This window comes from Jaculus jaculus, chromosome 13, assembly GCF_020740685.1.
Source record: "Jaculus jaculus isolate mJacJac1 chromosome 13, mJacJac1.mat.Y.cur, whole genome shotgun sequence".
Classification (NCBI taxonomy): Eukaryota; Metazoa; Chordata; class Mammalia; order Rodentia; family Dipodidae; genus Jaculus; species Jaculus jaculus.
The window spans coordinates 91,246,760-91,266,204 of record NC_059114.1 but is presented as its reverse complement, the minus strand read 5'-3'; the positions used below and the strand labels follow the sequence as shown (position 1 = coordinate 91,266,204).

General features: G+C 42.4%; 1 protein-coding gene across 4 annotated transcripts in view; it reads right to left on the bottom strand.

Annotated features, from left to right (window-relative positions):
* The window catches only part of Ctnnd2 (catenin delta 2), a 954,874-nt gene that overhangs the window by 254,074 nt on the left and 681,355 nt on the right, over positions 1 to 19,445 (bottom strand). For all 4 annotated transcript variants that reach the window (XM_045132307.1, XM_045132308.1, XM_012947488.2 and 1 more), the window contains one exon: positions 2,898 to 3,030. In XM_045132307.1, the coding sequence (XP_044988242.1) occupies positions 2,898 to 3,030 (133 nt within the window). The remainder of the gene's footprint in view (positions 1 to 2,897; positions 3,031 to 19,445) is intronic.

The window sequence follows — 19,445 nt, the reverse complement described above, 5'->3', positions numbered from 1 at the left end:
CCCGTAGTCATAGGTCACAGGAGTCTACGAGGTGGGGAGTAGAAGTGTCAGTGATAATATAATCTTCCACTCAAGGAGGTGATACTGGCAACCTCAAGGGTACCCACAACAAAAGAAAACACACACACATTTAAATACACACACACACATGCATATAAACACACACACACATATGTATATAAAAACATGCACACACACACACACATATATATATAAACACATACAGACACACACATATATAAACATACATGCACACAGACATATATAAACACACACACATATAATACATGCTCACACACGTAGGGGTACTTGCATGTAGTTACACACGGTGACATATGAAATAGTAACTCTAATGTCTTATCTATGTTCCTACACAAAAAGAATGGATGAAAGCGATTCCACCACTTAGCTATCTGCATAGATTGACTACCTTAATCTCACAAAGATGACAAATAAGGTCCCAGCGTTTCTCTTCTAAAAGATAAGAACAGTGTCTGAGGCAGACAGTGCTTTGCTTCAGGTGACAAGCGAGAGAGGGGAAGAGGCAGCAGTGGGCATCTGCATCTGTCTAGCTGACGGATGTGTCGGCCACTCCTTCGCTGCACAGCCTCTGTCCACCACCAGGCAAAGAGGGCAATCCTTCTAGAGCCACAAAGAAGTGTAAGACCTGTGGCCCACAGGGCTGATGAGAGGCCCCGCGGGCAGGTGTGCAGAGCCTGCTAGACAAGGGAGCGGAGCATGCCCCAGGCCATTTCTGGCAGCTTTCCTTTCTGCCCCTCCTCTGAGTAAGTCTGCAGAAAGCTGGGCGCTTCTTGTCAGCAGCAGGGAGCCACCCCACCGGGCCCTGTCTTCAGATGAGAATGTACTCCTCAGCAGCCATCTTTGGGGTGTTTCAGAGTTGCCTTGCTCATTCCTGAGGGCCTCACCACGTGAGTAACATACCTTCCCATGTGCTCTGAGGTGTAAGTGATGTCAGAAATCTCAACATTGGCATCAAATTTTGGGTGGAAATCCAGCCATTTTGGCTGAGGTACTAAAATGCCTCTGAATAAATTTTATGACAATAGGCTAAAGTGCTTTCAAGACCTTGGAAGAAACCCTAAGACGGACATCTCACATTATTGTCTGACGGCATCTGACCCTCTAATATGAAATTTGCCTGTCACTTTTCATGGCTATTTTATTCTCTATCAAAAACATAGAATTCCTGAGATGATTTCCAACTGGGACAAGGTCACGTAATTTTAATGTGTTTTAGGTAATTGTAACAGGTGGTACTCTTCACATTATGTATTTATCATTATTGGATAGGATCCTTTACTCAACTTTGTTAATACTGGACTTTGAGACTGGGCAGTTGTATATTGTGTGGGTTGCCCTGCCCACTACAGGATGCTTTGTGGTGTCCTCAGACTGTACTCACTGGGTACCTACAACAATTCAAAATGTCTCCTTACTTCAAATATAACTCAGGAACCAATTCCAACCTGGCTGAGAGCCATAAATAAATATGACTTTTCTAACAAAGAGGAGTATAAACCAAGTCCTTTGTAGTTCCAGTGTAAGATAAAGAGGAAAAAAAGGATGAAATCTTTGTGAGGCTATATCTACTCTGATGCAAGCAAGCAAAATCTATAATAAACTATAATCACATCTTCAAATCATTCCTTTCCACTCTTTAACTAATTTGGACTCATCTTCACAGTTGTTTGCATGATGTAGAGATGACTCAGTATAGTTTATAAATTCTTTTTTAAAAATTTGATTACTCAGCTGCTTGCATGCAAACGCTCATTGCTTATGTAAAAACACTCTGAGTTTCCAGTGACCATGGAGAATTTCCAGAAATAACACACAGCACAACATACCGTGTCCTTGACAGTATAAAAAAGCACAGACCATGTTCACCATCACTTACATGACGGACATAGACAAGAGTCTTTTCTACATCCTTATTACATCACTCAGAAGCCTCTGCAAATAGCCCCCAATGCTTAACTATAAGATAAAGCCAGTTGACTGACCACACTACCCATGACATTGCTCTCCAAGAAGGGCACGATATAATTTATGCTGCATATAATATGAGGAGATAACAAGTGGTGAGATTTTATTGTTATTATTTTTCAGGAACAGAGATGATTCCCAGAGATGGAACTGGGAAAGGGAGGACAAGTCATATGTCAATTCTCACTCTGCTTCTGAGAGATGCCATGCATACCTGGTCTTTGGTGCTTAGCATTCAAATGTAAAAGAAGAAGTTAAAAAGGAGACATAAAGGGAAGAGAAAGGAAGGGAGGAGGGTACTTAATAGGTTGATATTGTATATATGTAAGTACAATGATTGTGATGGGGAGGTAATATGATTGAGAATGGAATTTCAAAGGAGAAAGTGGGGGGGAAGGGAATTAACATGGGATTTTTTTTATAATCATGGAAAATGCTAATAAAAATTTTTTAAAAAGTTAAAATCTTTTAAAAAAAGAAAGGTACATGCATAAGACATGCCAATTAATTATGGGAAAAATTCTGCATCTCATTCTTTTTTTAATGTATATTTATTTATTTGAGAGAGATACAGAGAGGGAGATAGAGAGAGAATGGGCATTCCAGGGCCTCCTGGTACTACAAACGAACTCCAGATGCATGTGCCCCCTTGTGCATTTGGCTGACATGGGTCCTGGGGAATCAAACCTGAGTCCTTTGGCTTTGCAGGCAAACTTCTTAACCACTAAGCCATTTCTCCAGCCCCTGCTGCGTGTCATTCTTGAAGAGAGGTCTACATGTTGACGATACAGCGGCAGGTTTCTTACATCATCTGTCGTTCAACAGTACTGATGATGTCTAAGTGCTTATCAACCTGGTACCCCTCATCTGAAAATGCAAGCAGTTCTTACCTCAGCCTTAATCTTATTGTCTCCAAAGCAGAGGTGCTGTAAGTAGGCTGCAGCGTTAGACTGGACGGAAGGAAACTGATGTTGCAACATCTGTATCACTTCAGGCAGTTCCGGGTCTCTCCATCCAAACTCTCTGATTAAAGGAAGGCAAGAGAACATGAGGGACAAGTCAGCATGCCATTAATGCAAATGTGGAACTAACTTCACAGTTTAGAAGGGACTGTTTCACAACCGCTCTGGTTTCCCTGTATACAAACACACTTAAGAGAAGGTTCTTCTTAAAAAATATATCTTATGGAATAAATAGCTTTTAAGTGTTTATGTGTATAAATACATACACTAGGAAGATTACTAGGAAGATGTAACCATCGATGTGTCAATTAAATGTTGATGAAGGATTAGGGAAAAGTAACAAAATGGCTACAATTTTATTTAGGTAGAACATTTTCATTTAGCCTTGAATGGATAACTTTTAGAGGTTATATTTTCTTTTTTCACTTTTTATTGTCAATTTTCATACCAGTACCTTATGTATTTCGATCATAGTCCCCTCCCATTACATTCATTTCTCCCTTCTCCCATATCCCTTTCACTGAGCTCCCTTCAAGAATTCACATTTTTATAACATATAATTTCAGTAGACTAGTTGAGTTAAAGCATTTATGTAAATTATCACACCAAAAAGATTACTGGAAGAGAACAATACAAATTATAACAAGAGCAGATTATGCTAATATTGTTATTATTATTGTTATATTCTTAATGTCTGTAAAAATACAGCAATTCAGCACTTCAGCAAGTAAAATAATTTTTAAAACTTTACAAAGATTAAAAAAGCAGAAAAGAAATTAGATTATATAAGTGATTTTCTACAGATAGCATTATGATGATAAGATGATGTCATCAAGGGAAATTATTTATTTAAAGAGCAATGTTTAGTCACAGAATGTTAAATTTTATGCATTCTACATTCCTTTCTGTATGCTCTGTTTTTACCTCTGATCTACTCCAAAAACCAGGTTGATTATTTAATCTTAACAAATAGGTTATAAAATATTTACATCTATTCAAAGACTAAAGTTGGGCTGTACCGTTATACACACAAATGTTCTATGAGATCTTCCCACTCTCCCAGGGAGACTCCACAGCTAACAGGTTGAACTCTACAGGTCCTGCTCTTGTATCAGGGAGCCAATTTTTAACAGAGGGAAAAAAAAAAAAAAAAAAAAAAAAAAAAAAAACCTCCAAGACCACAGATAAAAAAAAAAAAAACTGACCCCATAATACACAAAAGGGGACAATTTATCTGTGAGATGGGCTGAGAAGAAATAAGAGATGGTAACAATCACTCCCACGTCCCGTGAAGTCACCCACAACACACGTCCCCCACCTCAGGTCAAAGCTGTCACCCGGGCAGAAGCAGCCATGAGAAATGGAGCAGAGAAGACAGAGGCTGAGGTTAAAAGTTTCCTGGCAGGTTCTAATCTGTTCTCCTTATCTTTTCTTTATCACAAATAGTGGAGTGGTCAACAAACCCTGAAACACGTTGCTGCTTCCCTTATAGCAACGGAAGATGGTACAAAACAGGAGAGCTTCTGAAGAGATTTTGCCGTCATTGGAGGAGAAAGCATTTCATGTCACGTGAAGCATGCGTCTAATACACTTGCATGCCGTTGCAGGCAGGTGCATTCCCAAAGGCATATCGCACACAGTCGCTGAGAAGTCTGCTAAAGTGACGGCTGATACTTAAGACTTCTTCCCCATGTGTTCAGAGTAGAAAATAATCCTGGACTGAGAAATGAAAAATGGGCTTTTCTTCTTAATTTAATTTTGTTCTCTTTCATGATTCCAAGCTACCTCTGTCACACAGAGCTAGTAGTAGACCTTTAGAATTACAGTCCTGATGCAAATTAAGCCAAAATCTAAAGAGTACCTGTAAGCTGAATTGGAAAGCTCTATGTAAAGACACTGGATGACTAAGGTCAAGTCAGGTAAGCGTGTGCTTTTGGAAAGCAATTAGTGCAGAACTCATTTCCGTCTATTTTATTAGCCAGAGAGTCATGGCTCTATTAGACACTGGTTTATAGGGCATATATCAAACTGCATGTTTTAAGCAAGAGCTCAAGGAGATAAATCTTAGGCACTTTCGAGCAAATGTATGTGCACACATGCACCCCTACACTCTTATTTGGCAAGTGAAACTCCAAAGAATTATGATTCCAGAAGTCCTCCAAGCTTCTTAGTGACAAGTCAAAAGAAGGTCAGTTGCCAGATCCATCCTGCCCCACCCACAAGCCTCTGTAACACCCCAGCATTTCCACCTCTGCCCCCCAAGACCAAGTCCCTCATTTTCCCCTCCACACACTGACTGCCAGGAAGTCACCTCCTCCCTCAGTTCTCTTCCCACCTAAGTCATAGAGACAGAGTACCACACACTCAAGTGACACGGCACTGCTTCTAAGCCTCCATGGAGCGCATTACTTTGGGAGGGAGACCAGAATATCCCATGCCTTTCTTTGTCCTGGTGGACGTGCCCAGTCCTGCCTTGTGGGATCGTGGCCCTCCACTGGCTGCCAGGGGACACTGGCTGAGTGGGTGCTCACGGATACCATCTGTTGGGATGAGATAATAATTCCTACCTTGCAGTACTGGCTTGATGATTAGCAATAATAGACGCAGCTGGCACACAGTGTGGGCCCCCTAGAAATGTCAGGTATTCCATATAACTAGACAAGAAGAGAAGAGTAAGAAATAAGAACCGTCTATAACATCCTAGGAGGTGAACTCATAACTCTCACTTGTTACTGGGTTTCACTTTAGAAATGTTAATGACACTGGAGAATATGCAAATGTAACCTTTTCTCCATTAAAACTTGTCACATAGACCAACAATATTGTGACTAAATCCTCACTCATATATGGACTGTCGGAGTTAAAACTCATGGCTTACTCAGTGCAGAACTAAATAGAAAACAGTTTGAAACTTCTTTCTATGTTCTGCTGGCATGGAGACATAAGAGTTGGTGGCATGTCACAACATGTCATCAAGTTTCCCCAGGGAAAAGGGCCCAAGAACACCCAGGGACCTCACTAATTCAAATTTCATTTCCAGCACAGCTTCCACACTACTCACTTGAATTGCAGCCCGGATGACTTATATTGGGTGAGCTATGCAGACATCCCAGTCATTATGAAGCTCTGAATACCAGGAGTTTTAAAGACAGTAGTGTTTTTGGCATTTTACATTCGGTGCCACACAGTAGGCTATTTTGTCTGCTAACTTCACTTCACCTCCTTAACTCAGTTAAGGTTGAAAAGTGATAGAACACAAAATTAGATAGAAGGCTTTCTAATTAATCATGCAAAGGAGATATTTCTGTTTTCAATGACCAAAGAGAACTTATCTGATGATACACAATGAAAGGTTGTTTCTAACCCAAAACAAAAAGTTACCCTAAATCTTAGTTGTGAAAACCTCTGCTTTTATATAAAGATGTACCTAGAATTATGTCCCTCTAAAGAGCAAGCTCATGCAAAGCTGTCTTTGTGCTTTGCATTTTGAGCAAAGTGGAATTCTCTAAAGAGTGTCAGAGCATGAATTCACTGCACTTTGACTGCTAGGTGTAATGTACAAGCAGCCATGCCAATAGGAAATAAGTTAACAAAAAAAGGGGGGCTCTTCCTGTTAGTTAAGTTAAAGGGCCAAATCCCATGGGAAAATCAAGAGCAAATGCTCTGGACGCTTTCTGTCAACATTTGAGTGTTAGGCCATGTGCATCAAATACTAGCACCCAGTATCATACAGGTCCTAATTCCTAGAACTTGCCAGTGCTACCTCATCTGGCAAAGTGTGCTTTTCAAATGGGAATAACAGCATGCCAAGAGGGGAAAATATCCTGAATTACCCAATGTGTCCACAATGCCAATGCAATACTCAAGAGTGGGATATTTGCCACAGAGGAAGGAAATGGCACTCGAGCTAAGACCTTGAGCTGAATCCGATGATGGAGGAAGACGCCATAGTCATGAGTCACAGAACGTACTTCCGCAGCTATAGGACTTGGCAAATGCAATGAGATGGCTCCTCTCCTGAACCTCTGATGCAAAGGTGGCACTGCTGACCCCTTGCTCGTGACATGGTACACCTGATTTTGGATTTCTGAGAGGTGAAGTGTGTTTTAAACCACCAGAGTCATGTTGATTTACAGCTGCAGCTAAAGCAGGCCAATGGCGCAGTCACGGCTCTTTGAAGGCCAACGGGGACATTCTGTGCGGGGAGGAGGTCATGACATCCCATCTCCAGTACCAAACTGACAGACTTCTCAAAGGCCTAGATTCCCATCAGAATGTTTTATGATGCACATACACATGTGCGTATGTGGTTATATACACACATACCCACATACTGTATGCCTACATACCACATGTATGTGTTCATATGCACACATTTATATAATGTGTGTGTGCGCGCGCACACACACACACACACACACACACACACACACACACACACAGTTTAAAGGAAACTTAATTTTGAATAACAGACTAAAAAGTCCCATGTATCAATCTTAGAACAAGGCAGCCTTTCTCATAAATTAGGTAAGTACATCATCTTACTGTTCACAGCAAAAATTGTGCATTTGATGAAACTTTATGTAAACTTTGATCCTTCTCTTAGAAGTCACAATGATGCGGCTAGATGCATTCTAACTATAACATGCATATCTCAGTATTTATTCCACCCCCTGCTCCAAGTTTGGGGAAGTTTGGATTTCCCTTGTCCTACTTTTTATCTTTACTATTGGAAGCTGGCTCTTCACAGACTCCAGTCTCGTCTACTGCGTTATTTAACAACATGGACTATTCACGTTAGCCCTGAAAATGTTTGCAGCATGTTGTACACATGATCTCACCTTCATCATCTTACTTAAGTTCTGAAAAGAATGCCAACTCTATTTAAAGATGACACTGACGTTTTGGAGCGATGGCTCCACATGTAGAATACTCGCTGCATACCTGTGAGTACTGAGTTTGAGCCCCAGCGCCCCTGGAAGAGCTAGATACTACAGCGAGCATATGAAACCCATGCTCACTGACAGGGACAAGGGGGCAAGAGCATCGGTCAGAAGATTGCAGCCCACCTGCAACTTAGAGACGGTGCCTCAAATGAGATGGAAGGTAAGAATCTCCGTCTAACAATTCTTCTCTGACTTATATGTGTGTACTATGGCAGATCAGTGCCCACACTCACCCACATCTACAAAAAGAAGAGATAACATGGAGAAGGGATAGTATCTTTAAAGAAAATCTTAACAAGCCAGGTGTGGTGGCACACACCTTTAGTCCCAGCTCTTGGGAGGCAGAGGTAGGAGAATTGCCATGAGTTCGAGACCACCCTTAGAATTCAGACTAGAGTGAGACCCTTCCTCAAAAAAAAAAAAAAAAAAAAAGAAAGAAAGAAGAAAATCTTAACAGAATCTAACCCGATTGGTTTGAAATCTGGTCACTTTGCTCTCCAGGGCTCTCAATCTTGAGTGTGAAAATCTGGTTCTTGCTTGGGATTGTACTATGCAGCAGACTAGGCGTAGACTTATCTAGCTGGGAAGCATGCAGTCCAAGAAGAAAGAGGATGCTTGTCAGTTTTGGTTGACTGGTCAATTCCTTGGCGGACACAAGTGATATGAAGCACTACTCAGGAACAGCAGATTTTACAAACAAACTGCGGCTAGTCAGGTCAACGCCACATCAGTTTCTAACCCTGACCGCCAGAGCACAGAGTGGCTGACCAAAGTTGGGTGCCATGCTCCTAACAAGACGCTCAGCGCTGGAGCATGTTGCCCTGGGAAAAGAATGACAGGATCTGGCTGTTAGGAGCCCTGGGGCAGCTTCTGGGGCAAGCGCTATGGTCTGGATTGGCTGCTACCTGGACGTGCAAGGAAACTGTGCATTTTAAAGAACATTATTTAGCAGAGGGACATGTTAGTTACTTTCTCGCTGCTGGGACAAAACAACCAACCAGAAGCAATGTCAAGAATGAACAGGCTGACATTTGGCTTGTAACTTCAGGAGGAAGTCCAGGATGAGCAGGAAGGTAGAGTCCTATTGTCATATCCACAGGGAGAAAGCAGAACCAAAGCAGCTATCAAACCTCCAGGACCTCCCCCGGGGCCTCCAGCAAAGCTGCTCCTGCTCTGAATCCCACAGCATCTCCAACAGCACCACCAAGGGGTGATCAAGTGCTCGAACACATGGGTCACGCTTTATATACACCACCCCACAGGCAAAACAGCACAGTGCCTCACCATGTGACTGGTGTAGAAACAGCGGCCAGTTAACCAGTTCAGGGAGGAGTGTGACCACTTTTCTGTGTTCTGGACAACATTCCTGCTTTGTCTGTGTTCAGAGTTGATTATGGAAGTTCTTGCTTCTGTCAGCCACACGCTCCTGTCTGAGGTCGAATAGCCAGGAGTGAGCAATGACAGTGTTCACACTGAGCAGTACACCGAGACCTGCCTGTGGTGTCTGAGGCCCTGAACTGCCAGGACATTCCTCCCACTACGCTGGCTGGGCTGGGGCTGCTGAGCCAGGGGATCCAGTGTCAGAACGGAGGGAAAACGTCACCAAGAACTTCTTCCTCTACTATCCCCTGCACTGCTCAGGTGCTGTTCCAGTAATGCAGATCACACTGAACATTTGCACATGATCGCGAAAGCACTTTTGAAAAGGAGTAAAGGAAATCAACCAGTGTTTGTGTCACCAAGAAGCCATGCTAGTTGTCTGCCCCCCCCCCCACTTGGTATTATTATATTTTGAAACCTTGCACTCAGCAAGTCTGACACTTTGGTGTAACTTCTAAAGAATGACTCATGGCTTACATTGTTTTATCCTGAGCTACATTAAGAGTGACAGGAAAGGCTTTTGGATAGCGGTGATGTTTAGCTCGTAGAATAGGATAACAGAAAAGCTGCATCCATTTACCTAGGTCCATGTTTACTAGTGACCCTGTTATAAAACCAGAACACACCTGCCCTTAAAGGAATCTAAGGAAGGAGTGAATTCTTGATGTTTACTCTTAATATGAGGGAAAAGTGTGGTAGAACCAAGAAGGCTTTCACAAGTCCTTATCATCCTTGACATTAACTATGAAGGAATTCCATAGGAACTTTCTCTGATCCGATTTCATGGTGCTTTTGCTATATAAATATTAATTTATCTCCATCTCCATTGTCTGGGTTTTAATATCTTTTTAATTTATTTCATTTATGAGAGAAAGAAAAACAAACAGAAACAGGTGCACCAGAGTTATCAGCTGCTGTAAATGAAATCCAGACACATGCACCACCTTGTGCATCTGTCTTACATGGATCCTTGAGAATTGAAATTGGCTCCTCTGGCTTTGCAGGCCAATGCTCTAACCACTAAGAAATCTCTCCAGACTTGGATTTGTCTAAGCATAAAGTAATGAGTATGTTTTCACATTTTACTTTCTTATTATGATGCAGCATGTATGTGTTTTGTGATATGCTTGTGGTATATGCATATATGTGTAGATCCTGTCTGTCCATGTGTATATAGGCCAGGGAACATTGGGTACATTTAAAAAAAGTTGTTTATTTTCATTTGCTTATTTGAGAGCAACAGACAGACATAGAGAGAAAGAGGGAGGGAGAGAGAGAGAGAATGGGCACATCAGGGCCTCCAGCCACTGCAAACAAACTCCAGGTGCATGCACCACCTTATGCATCTGGCTTACGTGGGTGCTGGGCAATTGAGCCTCGAACCAGGGTCCTTAGGCTTCACAGGCAAGTGCTTAACCACTCAGCCATCTCTCCAGGGCCAGGGAACATTATTAAATCATACTCTTTCTTTGTAAGACATGAAAACATAGTATGTACTTGATGTTCTAGAACTCAGTCAATTCCTAGTCTTGATTGCTTGTCAGGGTTCTTGACGGTGTTTTGTGGTGTCCCTGTACTAATACATGCCTGACAGTTTCATTTGTTAAGAGGCTGGATCCAGATTCCTAAATAATTGCTTATGACCTGTGAAGTTAAGGGTTTTAGGCATCACCAATTTTCTAAACCTTGCAGACACTGCCATCTTCATTTTCTCTCTACTATTGATTGACATTGATTTTTTTAAAACCAAAGAAACCATTGGACATCCAAATTTGAGAAATTTGAGTTCTTTGTAGATTATAGAAATTAGGCCTCTGTCTGTTGGATAGCCAGAAAATTTTCTCCAATTCTGTAGGTAATCTATTGGCTCTGCTTATTGTATGTTTCTCTGTGAAGAAACTTTTCAGTTTCACGAGATCCGAGGGGTTGAGTGATTGTTTAAGATCCTGAGCTACAGGTTTTTTTGTTTTTTTGTTTTTTTTTTTTGGAAGTCCATTCCCATTCATATATCATGGAGAGTTCCTCCTATCTTTTTTTTTTTTCCAGTAGTGGCTGAGTTTCTGGTCTTATATTGAGGTCTTTGATCCATTTGGACTTGATTTTTATGCATATTGAGATGTGTGCATCATGTTTCAATTTCCTTCAAATTTTAGTAGGACCAAAAGAGAAGCATAATCAGAGATAGAGAGGTTGCTCAGAAGTTAAGGTGCTTGCCTGCAAAGCCTAAGGATCCAAGTTTAATTCCCCAGTACCCACATAGGCCAGATGCACAAGGTGACATGTGCATCTGGAGTACATTTACAGTGGCTAGAGGTCCTGGCGGGCCCATTCTCTCTCTCTCTCAAATAAATAAGTTTTTTTTTTTTTTTAAAGAAGCATAATCAAACTTTGATATTGAACTAACTTCAGCCCACACTTCACTGGGCATCAGACCATCCCATGTTTCTCTAAAAAGTTTGAAATAACCCCCACTTCCCCTCCGAGCTTGCTGTGTGGCTCTCAAAAACTTGGACACCATTGAGAAGATTTCAGTAACAATAATGAGTTAGTGGTCCTTACAGCTATGACTGAAATCTTAGCAAAACCATTAGCATTGTGAAGAATTATGAGGGGAAGGACATATCATTGATATGTGAATGGAAGTATGTCTTGAAAGGCTTAAATTAAGAATTTAAATTAAGTGACTCAGTATATAAGCCAGCCAAACATAAACATTTTTCATTTGGAAAAATAGGTCCTCATTCATTTCTAAGAACTTATTTTTTCTGCAAATGCTTTCAAGTGCTACATTTTATGATTGTGAAGGAAAGCCATGGCCTTACTTAGTGGCGATAGAATTCTCTCTCCCTTTCCTTGAGGATGCAGTCCATTTAGTCAAGCAGTGCTCATGATAAAAGCAGCAATTTCATACCAGGCATTACTGAAAATACTTTTTCATATTCACCATGCTGTTCAAGGTAAAAAATTACTCTTAACACCTTCAATTATATTTGATTTTAATGGGGCTTCCTTCCTACCCAGTCTTTGATCTTTCTCCCCAGCCTTTGTTGGGCTCCTGTGAACTTAGACTGCAGAAGAAGAAATCACCCCATGCACGAGAGTCAGAAAAAGCAATCAAATTCAGTGATGTGAAAACTCTACTCTGGGGTAAATGTAACCACCAATTTGTTCTGGACTTGACTGTACTGCAGAGGTGAGAAACAGGAAGCAGACCATAGTCTGTCTATCACCTCTAGATATAGTTACTCATTTAATTATTCAATATACTCTCTGTTTTGTGCAGCATTCAATTACAATAAACACCAAGAAAACTTCCTTCCATATAGGTAGAAAGCAAGTTATTAGGAAACAGGAGTTTGCATCCTTTGAGTCTTTCCTGTGCTGTTAGGCCCTGCATCTAAGCCTTACCCACGTAAGGTTCAGCCTACTCCCTTTAGGAAGGAACCTTACCCATTTTCTACATGTGGCTACAGATCCATTCAGCAAGTTCCCTGAAGCAGAGGTAGCATGATGAGGGGGAAGAACTGACAGTCAGACAGGCATTCCTCAAAGGCTGTGGTCACAACCAGCACGGTCACTGACTCTCCAAATATTCACTATTTTTACACACTGAACACAAGAATACAGGTGCAGCCCCCAGTAGTTTCTTTAGGATTTGAAAATAAATAATTACTTGACTTAGAACTAACCCCAAGTCTATGAATAAGTAACTTTGCTTTCTCACTTTAGATTAAGGTGTGTAATTAAAATATATATTAGTCACTTACACAATAACATTTTGTGAAACTGATTTTTATATTACAACACTGCCCACAAACCAACATGTCTGTTGTGATTTCTCCTTTAAATTCTAGTTATTTGACTCTAAGGATTCTGAGCCCAGAGTCATGGAATGGAATGAAAAGTAATGGCCCTTCTTGGAAATAGATCAGAGTTCTCAACCAATGCTGAGAAACTGTGTTTCCTTCTTGTTTGTGATCTAGTCTCTGCTGAGAGAGCTTCCCATATTTGTTATTTGTCTGGCTTCTGCAAGTCATCTGTTATTCATTTAACAAATCACTTTGGCATTTAGATAAAACAGACTGTCCATATAGCTACTTTAACTATGAGTTATGCTACTTGTTGGTTCAATTAATAATTTCTTCTACACAAAATATCTCATCCTAATTTGCATTATAGTTTTTTGTTTTTTTTTTAGTTAAGTTCTTGCTCTAGCCCAGGCTGACCTGGAATTCACTCTGTCACATCAGGGTGGTCTTGAACTCACAAAAATCCTTCTACCTTGGCCTCCCAAGTGCTTGGATTAAAGGCATGTGCCATCATGCCCAGATTTAATTCGCATTATTCTATTAATCATAGTATTCTCTGATTTAAAATCTTCCAAATGGTATAGGTGAAACCAATCAAATTCTGCTGGCTGGAATGAAACTTGTGTATTTTGTTTCAACATAGTGTGATACAAATCGTCTATCTTTGTGCACACTTGGAATTCAGTTACTGCTCTTACTCACCTGGCACAATACATTACCTGCTCCTAAAATATTCTATTAACATCGACTATGATGACCTGAAAATGGCTTTGCGTGGAGTATTATGACTGTCTTGTCATAAAGTCCAGTAAGCTAACAGCTTAATTGAATTTTAAGAATACACAAACCACTCCATTTTCAATACAGTTTGTCTTAGTAGCTGCTACAACTGTAAGAGTTGGTAGTTAATTCCCTCACTACCTAACAGTTCTGCGAGCCAGGCTCTATCAGGGTTTCTACTGACAGATGAAGACCCTGAGTAGCAGTGCGGAGCTTACATGACTTGTTCAAAGGTGGCACAGAAGCCTCCAGCCCCTGGTGTCACACGACAGGTCTCACTAAACCCGTGACCTCTGCGGCCCACGTGCAGCACAGCCCACTGCATGCCAGCTACGGGTTTCAGGAGTGGTGGAAGGAAGCAGGATCTGATGCCAGCGTCTGTCCAGGCGCAGTGGAGGTGTTGAATCACAGGGCAGGTACCTGTGCTACACAAGCACCTGAACACGCGGCCCCTTTGGGCTGAACTTTGACAAGTGTTTGGACTCCATTTGGTGAGCATCAGAGGTGCAGACTATTCTGAGAGACAAGATGTCAAGGAAGTGTTTGTTCCACTAGGTCAGAGAAAAGGCATAATTCTGAGACTTAGGAGAGCTCTCAAATTCATTCCATGGCAATGGAGGTAAAAATCAGAAAGCAGAAGAGCTAATCTAACTATTTTTGTTTTAGTTGCAAAGAGAAGTGTAGACTGTATTTCTCTGAGTTAGAAGCAATTGCTATTCCCATTTGCAAAAGAAAATATTATCATTGATTAAAATATCATGCACAATTTGATAGTCTAGAATATAAACTATAAAAGGCATATTATGCCAAACTCACTCACTGTCAATTCCACCCAACATCTTTATTTCGCTGAGTACCAAGTAGTTTTAGCTGTTGTTATTTTTTCTTTATAATTTCTATTCTAAGCAATGCCAGAGCTGAAGCTTGGGGCAGAGTTTTAAGACGTCTTCTCTTCCTTTCTTCTTCTGTATGTGTCATCTGAGTCTCTTTTTCTAAATATCCCTTGACCTATTTATGTTTAAGCCATTGAATAGTTGAGATTTTGAGGTTACTGTTTATTGTGTGGCTTAATGCTTTCTTTGTAGTGAAATAAAAGGAAGGAAAGAGGTTAACCTTAACTCACTGGGGGGAAAGTAGGAAATCTCACTTTAAGATTCGTGTCAGGGCACTGGGGTCTCATGGGGGCTCGTCAAGTCTGAGCTCTGTTGGGACTCAGAAGATGACATCCCAAAGCAAAGACCTAACGCAGAGGCAGGGCAGAGGTGGCCAATCTCTGGCAGTCCTCTGCCCTCCTCTGCCCTTCACCTTCCTCAGCCCCAAACCGGAAACTAGAATGTCATTCTCCATGGCAGATCCTGGAACCCAGCACCTCCTTTTCACCTAGAATCACCTAGGGGACATACCTTTCAGAGTGCTTGTGATGGTGTCCCCGAAAGATTTCACTGAGAGGTGAAGACCCACTTTGAATGTGTGCAGTACCATGCAATGGGCTGGAGTCCTACACTGGACACAAAGAAGAAAGGAAATCGAACAGCAGCACCTGTTCCCTCTGCTTCCTGGCTGTGGACACCATGTGGCCAGCCTCACACTCGTCTGTCACGATGCACAACTGTATTACATCAAATTGTGAACCTTCTCTTTTTCTTCCTGTGTAAGAGCTGGCCATAAAATATTCTTGCCCACAACCCACTTCAGGAGTTCTCCCTCCTTTCCAGGAGGAAGCAATGTCGGACAGGCCAAGCGGAATCAAAACAGGCCAGCCTGGCTAGGCTTCCCCATTCAGTCTACTACATCAGCTCGCGCTCTTTGTACCCAACCACGTTTGCGTCCAGCTCTCCCTGCTTCACTGAACCTAAGGATCAAGTGCTCTTCATCCTGAATCTTTGAGCCTCCGTTGTCTCTTAAAACTATTATCAAATAACCACACTTTGTTCTTCTCTGGACAGGTGACAGCCAAAGCCCCTTATGGTGGACTGGAAGGGGATTGACCAGTCACTAGCCCCATGGCTAATGGCTGGGATGGTGGAGCCCCTGGCTATTTCCAGACATCATTCTGAGAGGGCAGGTTCTGTCATGTTGGCTTCACAAAGAAGCCAAGCAGACCTTTAGGCAGCTGAATGTGTGACACAGACACACAATGGAATCCTGACATTTCTCCTGTTCATTTAGCGGCAAGGACAGTTTCAAGTATATATATTTGTGTGTGTGTGAAAAACACTTTCTTAGTACTAAAATCATCAGAATATTGTAACCTTAAGTAAACTGAGATCATATCTGATTTTTCCTTTTCTTTTATAATATACAACCCACGACATTGCCATTACCACAAACAGTACCAATGACAATGATGGAAAGGCATAGTTATCTTGGAAGATAACGAAGAGTTCCAAGAATTTCTTTCTTTTTAAATAATTTTGGAGGAAAATAGTAGGAATTAAATAATGATTTTTAATATCTTTCTAGCACTGAAGGACTATAAGTTCACTTTCTTTAACATTCCTATTGCTGGAACCATGGCCAAGGTTTTGTTGCTTTGAAACCTTATACCTTTTCTACCAGACTCTTTCCCGGAGGATGCACCCTTACCTTCCACAGCAAGGCTGCTGCAGGCCTGCACGGGCAGCTTCAGCGTGCCACTGACCTTCCAGAAGCCCTGACCCACAGCCTGCGACTGTCAGGGTTTTGCTCCAGAGCAGCCTAATTCTCAGATATGCACCTCCTCTTCTAGCTGCCTTGCTGTTTGTCTTCCTGTGAGAGACATCTGTTCAGACCCACAACACCCAAGTCTTCCTCCAGTTTCCCTGGTCTGCTTGTGCCTGTGTGTGGCTTGTATGTGAAATGACCCCACAGCCTCAAGTATCAGTGAATAAACCTCATAGTCAATCCCTAGTGGGCAGCAAATTAGGAAGGTGGACCCTTGTTGAAGGTGGTTGTTGCTGGGGGAAGGCTCTGGGGTAACAGTAGTAAATAATAATATAATAACAATAATAATAATAACAATAGCCCAGCTCCAACTACAAGAGGAAGACTACTTCCAACCAGATGCGTAACAATACTCGGCTCATGCTACACTTTATCTGCCATCATGAAGCTTCCCCTCAAAGCAACAAGGCTGGTAGGAACCCTCTCCCTCCCATGAGCTGCTTCTGGTTGTGTGTTTTATTCTAGCAATGAAAACATGATTGAAGCATCCTATGAGAGCTGGGTGCCCAGACTCATGCCATTCATGTCACCAACTCTGATAACTTTCCCATTCCCCGACGCCCTACCATCACCTGTAGGAGGGCTTTGCCAAACAACAAAGAAGATGGTACTATTCCCAAGCCATGTTAGTATGCTTACAAAGGTTGGAACTACCACTTGTGGGTCAGACTACTGGGGAAACAATGCTTAGTTCTCAACACATTGGAACCTTCCCTTGGACAATGGAAGCCCATCTATAGTTCTGACAATATTTCTGTTTCTCATCACATTGAAACTGTATGTATACTGAGTAACCATATAAGGATATTTCCCTTACCTATGGTAAATTCCTGTGAACATGGCTCATGCCAATTTTAACTCAGGTTTGTTCTCCTGAAACCCAATACATGGCTATGCATATAGTCAGTGGTTCATAGGCAAAGAAAAATTAATCTGGGGTACAGACATCTCAGAGGTAAAAACAATAATGATGGCAGGTACTGTCTAGAAAGTCTTGTGCCAGGACTGCCCAACAGGTTGCTCTCTTGAATACACTACCTCCATGACTCCCTTCAGTCACCACACACTTATGGAATGCCAATGAAACCCAGTGAAAAAAAGTCCCTCTTCTCCCAGAAGGTGGGGGCTCTGGAAACCATGGCTGTGTGGCATAAGGGTAAGGCAGAGTCGTTCAAACCAAGTCTTACTGATATTTTGAGTCAGATACTTCTTGTTTGAGAGAGGAGAGGTTATTCAGCATTGTAAAAAGCTCAGATGCATGCTTGGCCCCTACATCTTAGGTGTTAATAGCATTTCCTTCTGTTAAATTCAGCTAACTAAAGATGGCTATAGATATTGCCACATTGACTTGGGAAGGAGAGATCATCCCTGGTTGAAAACCACTGTCATAACATAATATTTCTGAAGCAGTGAGAGAAGGGCCCAGGATGTTCGTGCCCCCTTGCCATGTTCCATAGCCTCTGTCAAATTAAGTCTTGGTGATAATATTGTTAAGGGGCAGAGTGATTTTAAGTGGAATTTGGGACTAAAAGAGGAGTGGGAGAGAGGTTCACTCATGACCTCTTGTTCCCTTTGGTTCCTGGAAGCTCAATGAATGACTGGACATGGGGCACAGACAATCAAAAGGAGGAGTCGGCAAGTCCAGCTGAGATGGTTCTGACTTAGTTACTATGCTAACAGCAGCCCAGTGGCTGCTAGGGTGCCTCGATGCTCCACAAACCATGTTTGACGAATGAGCAGATGACTGTTTTCTGCTGTCTCCTTACAGGGAGCTACAAGGTGTGTGCCCATATTTGCAAAGGGAAGGGGTGTAGGAGGACACATGCAGAACAACCCTCTTCTCTCAAGCCAACTCTGTCACCGTTCTCATGTCTCCATCAGTCCCCCGTGCAGAACAACCCTCTTCTCTCATGCCAACTCCATCACCGTTCTCATGTCCCCATCAGTCCCCCGTGCAGAACAACCCCCTTCTCTCATGCCAACTACGTCACTGTTCTCATGACCCCATCAGTCCCCGTGCAGAACAACACTCTTCTCTCATGTCAACTCCATCACCGTTCTCATGTCCCCATGAGTCCCCGTGCAGAACAACCCTCTTCTCTCATGTCAACTCCATCACCGTTCTCATGTCCCCATCAGTCCCCGTGCAGAACAACCCTCTTCTCTCATGCCAACTCCATCACCGTTCTCATGTCCCCATCAGTCCCCGTGCAGAACAACCCTCTTCTCTCATGCCAACTCCATCACCGTTCTCATGTCCCCATCAGTCCCCGTGCAGAACAACCCTCTTCTCTCATGTCAACTCCATCACCATTCTCATGTCCCCATCAGTCCCCATGCAGAACAACCCTCTTCTCTCATGTCAACTCCATCACCGTTTTCATGTCCCCATCAGTCCCCGTGCAGAACAACCCTCTTCTCTCATGCCAACTCCATCACCGTTCTCATGTCCCCATCAGTCCCCGTGCAGAACAACCCTCTTCTCTCATGCCAACTCCATCACCGTTCTCATGTCCCCATCAGTCCCCGTGCAGAACAACCCTCTTCTCTCATGTCAACTCCATCACCATTCTCATGTCCCCATCAGTCCCCATGCAGAACAACCCTCTTCTCTCATGCCAACTCCATCACCATTCTCATGTCCCCATCAGTCCCCATGCAGAACAACCCTCTTCTCTCATGTCAACTCCATCACCATTCTCATGTCCCCATCAGTCCCCATGCAGAACAACCCTCTTCTCTCATGCCAACTCCATCACCGTTCTCATGTCCCCATCAGTCCCCGTGCAGAACAACCCTCTTCTCTCATGCCAACTCCATCACCGTTCTCATGTCCCCATCAGTCCCCATGCAGAACA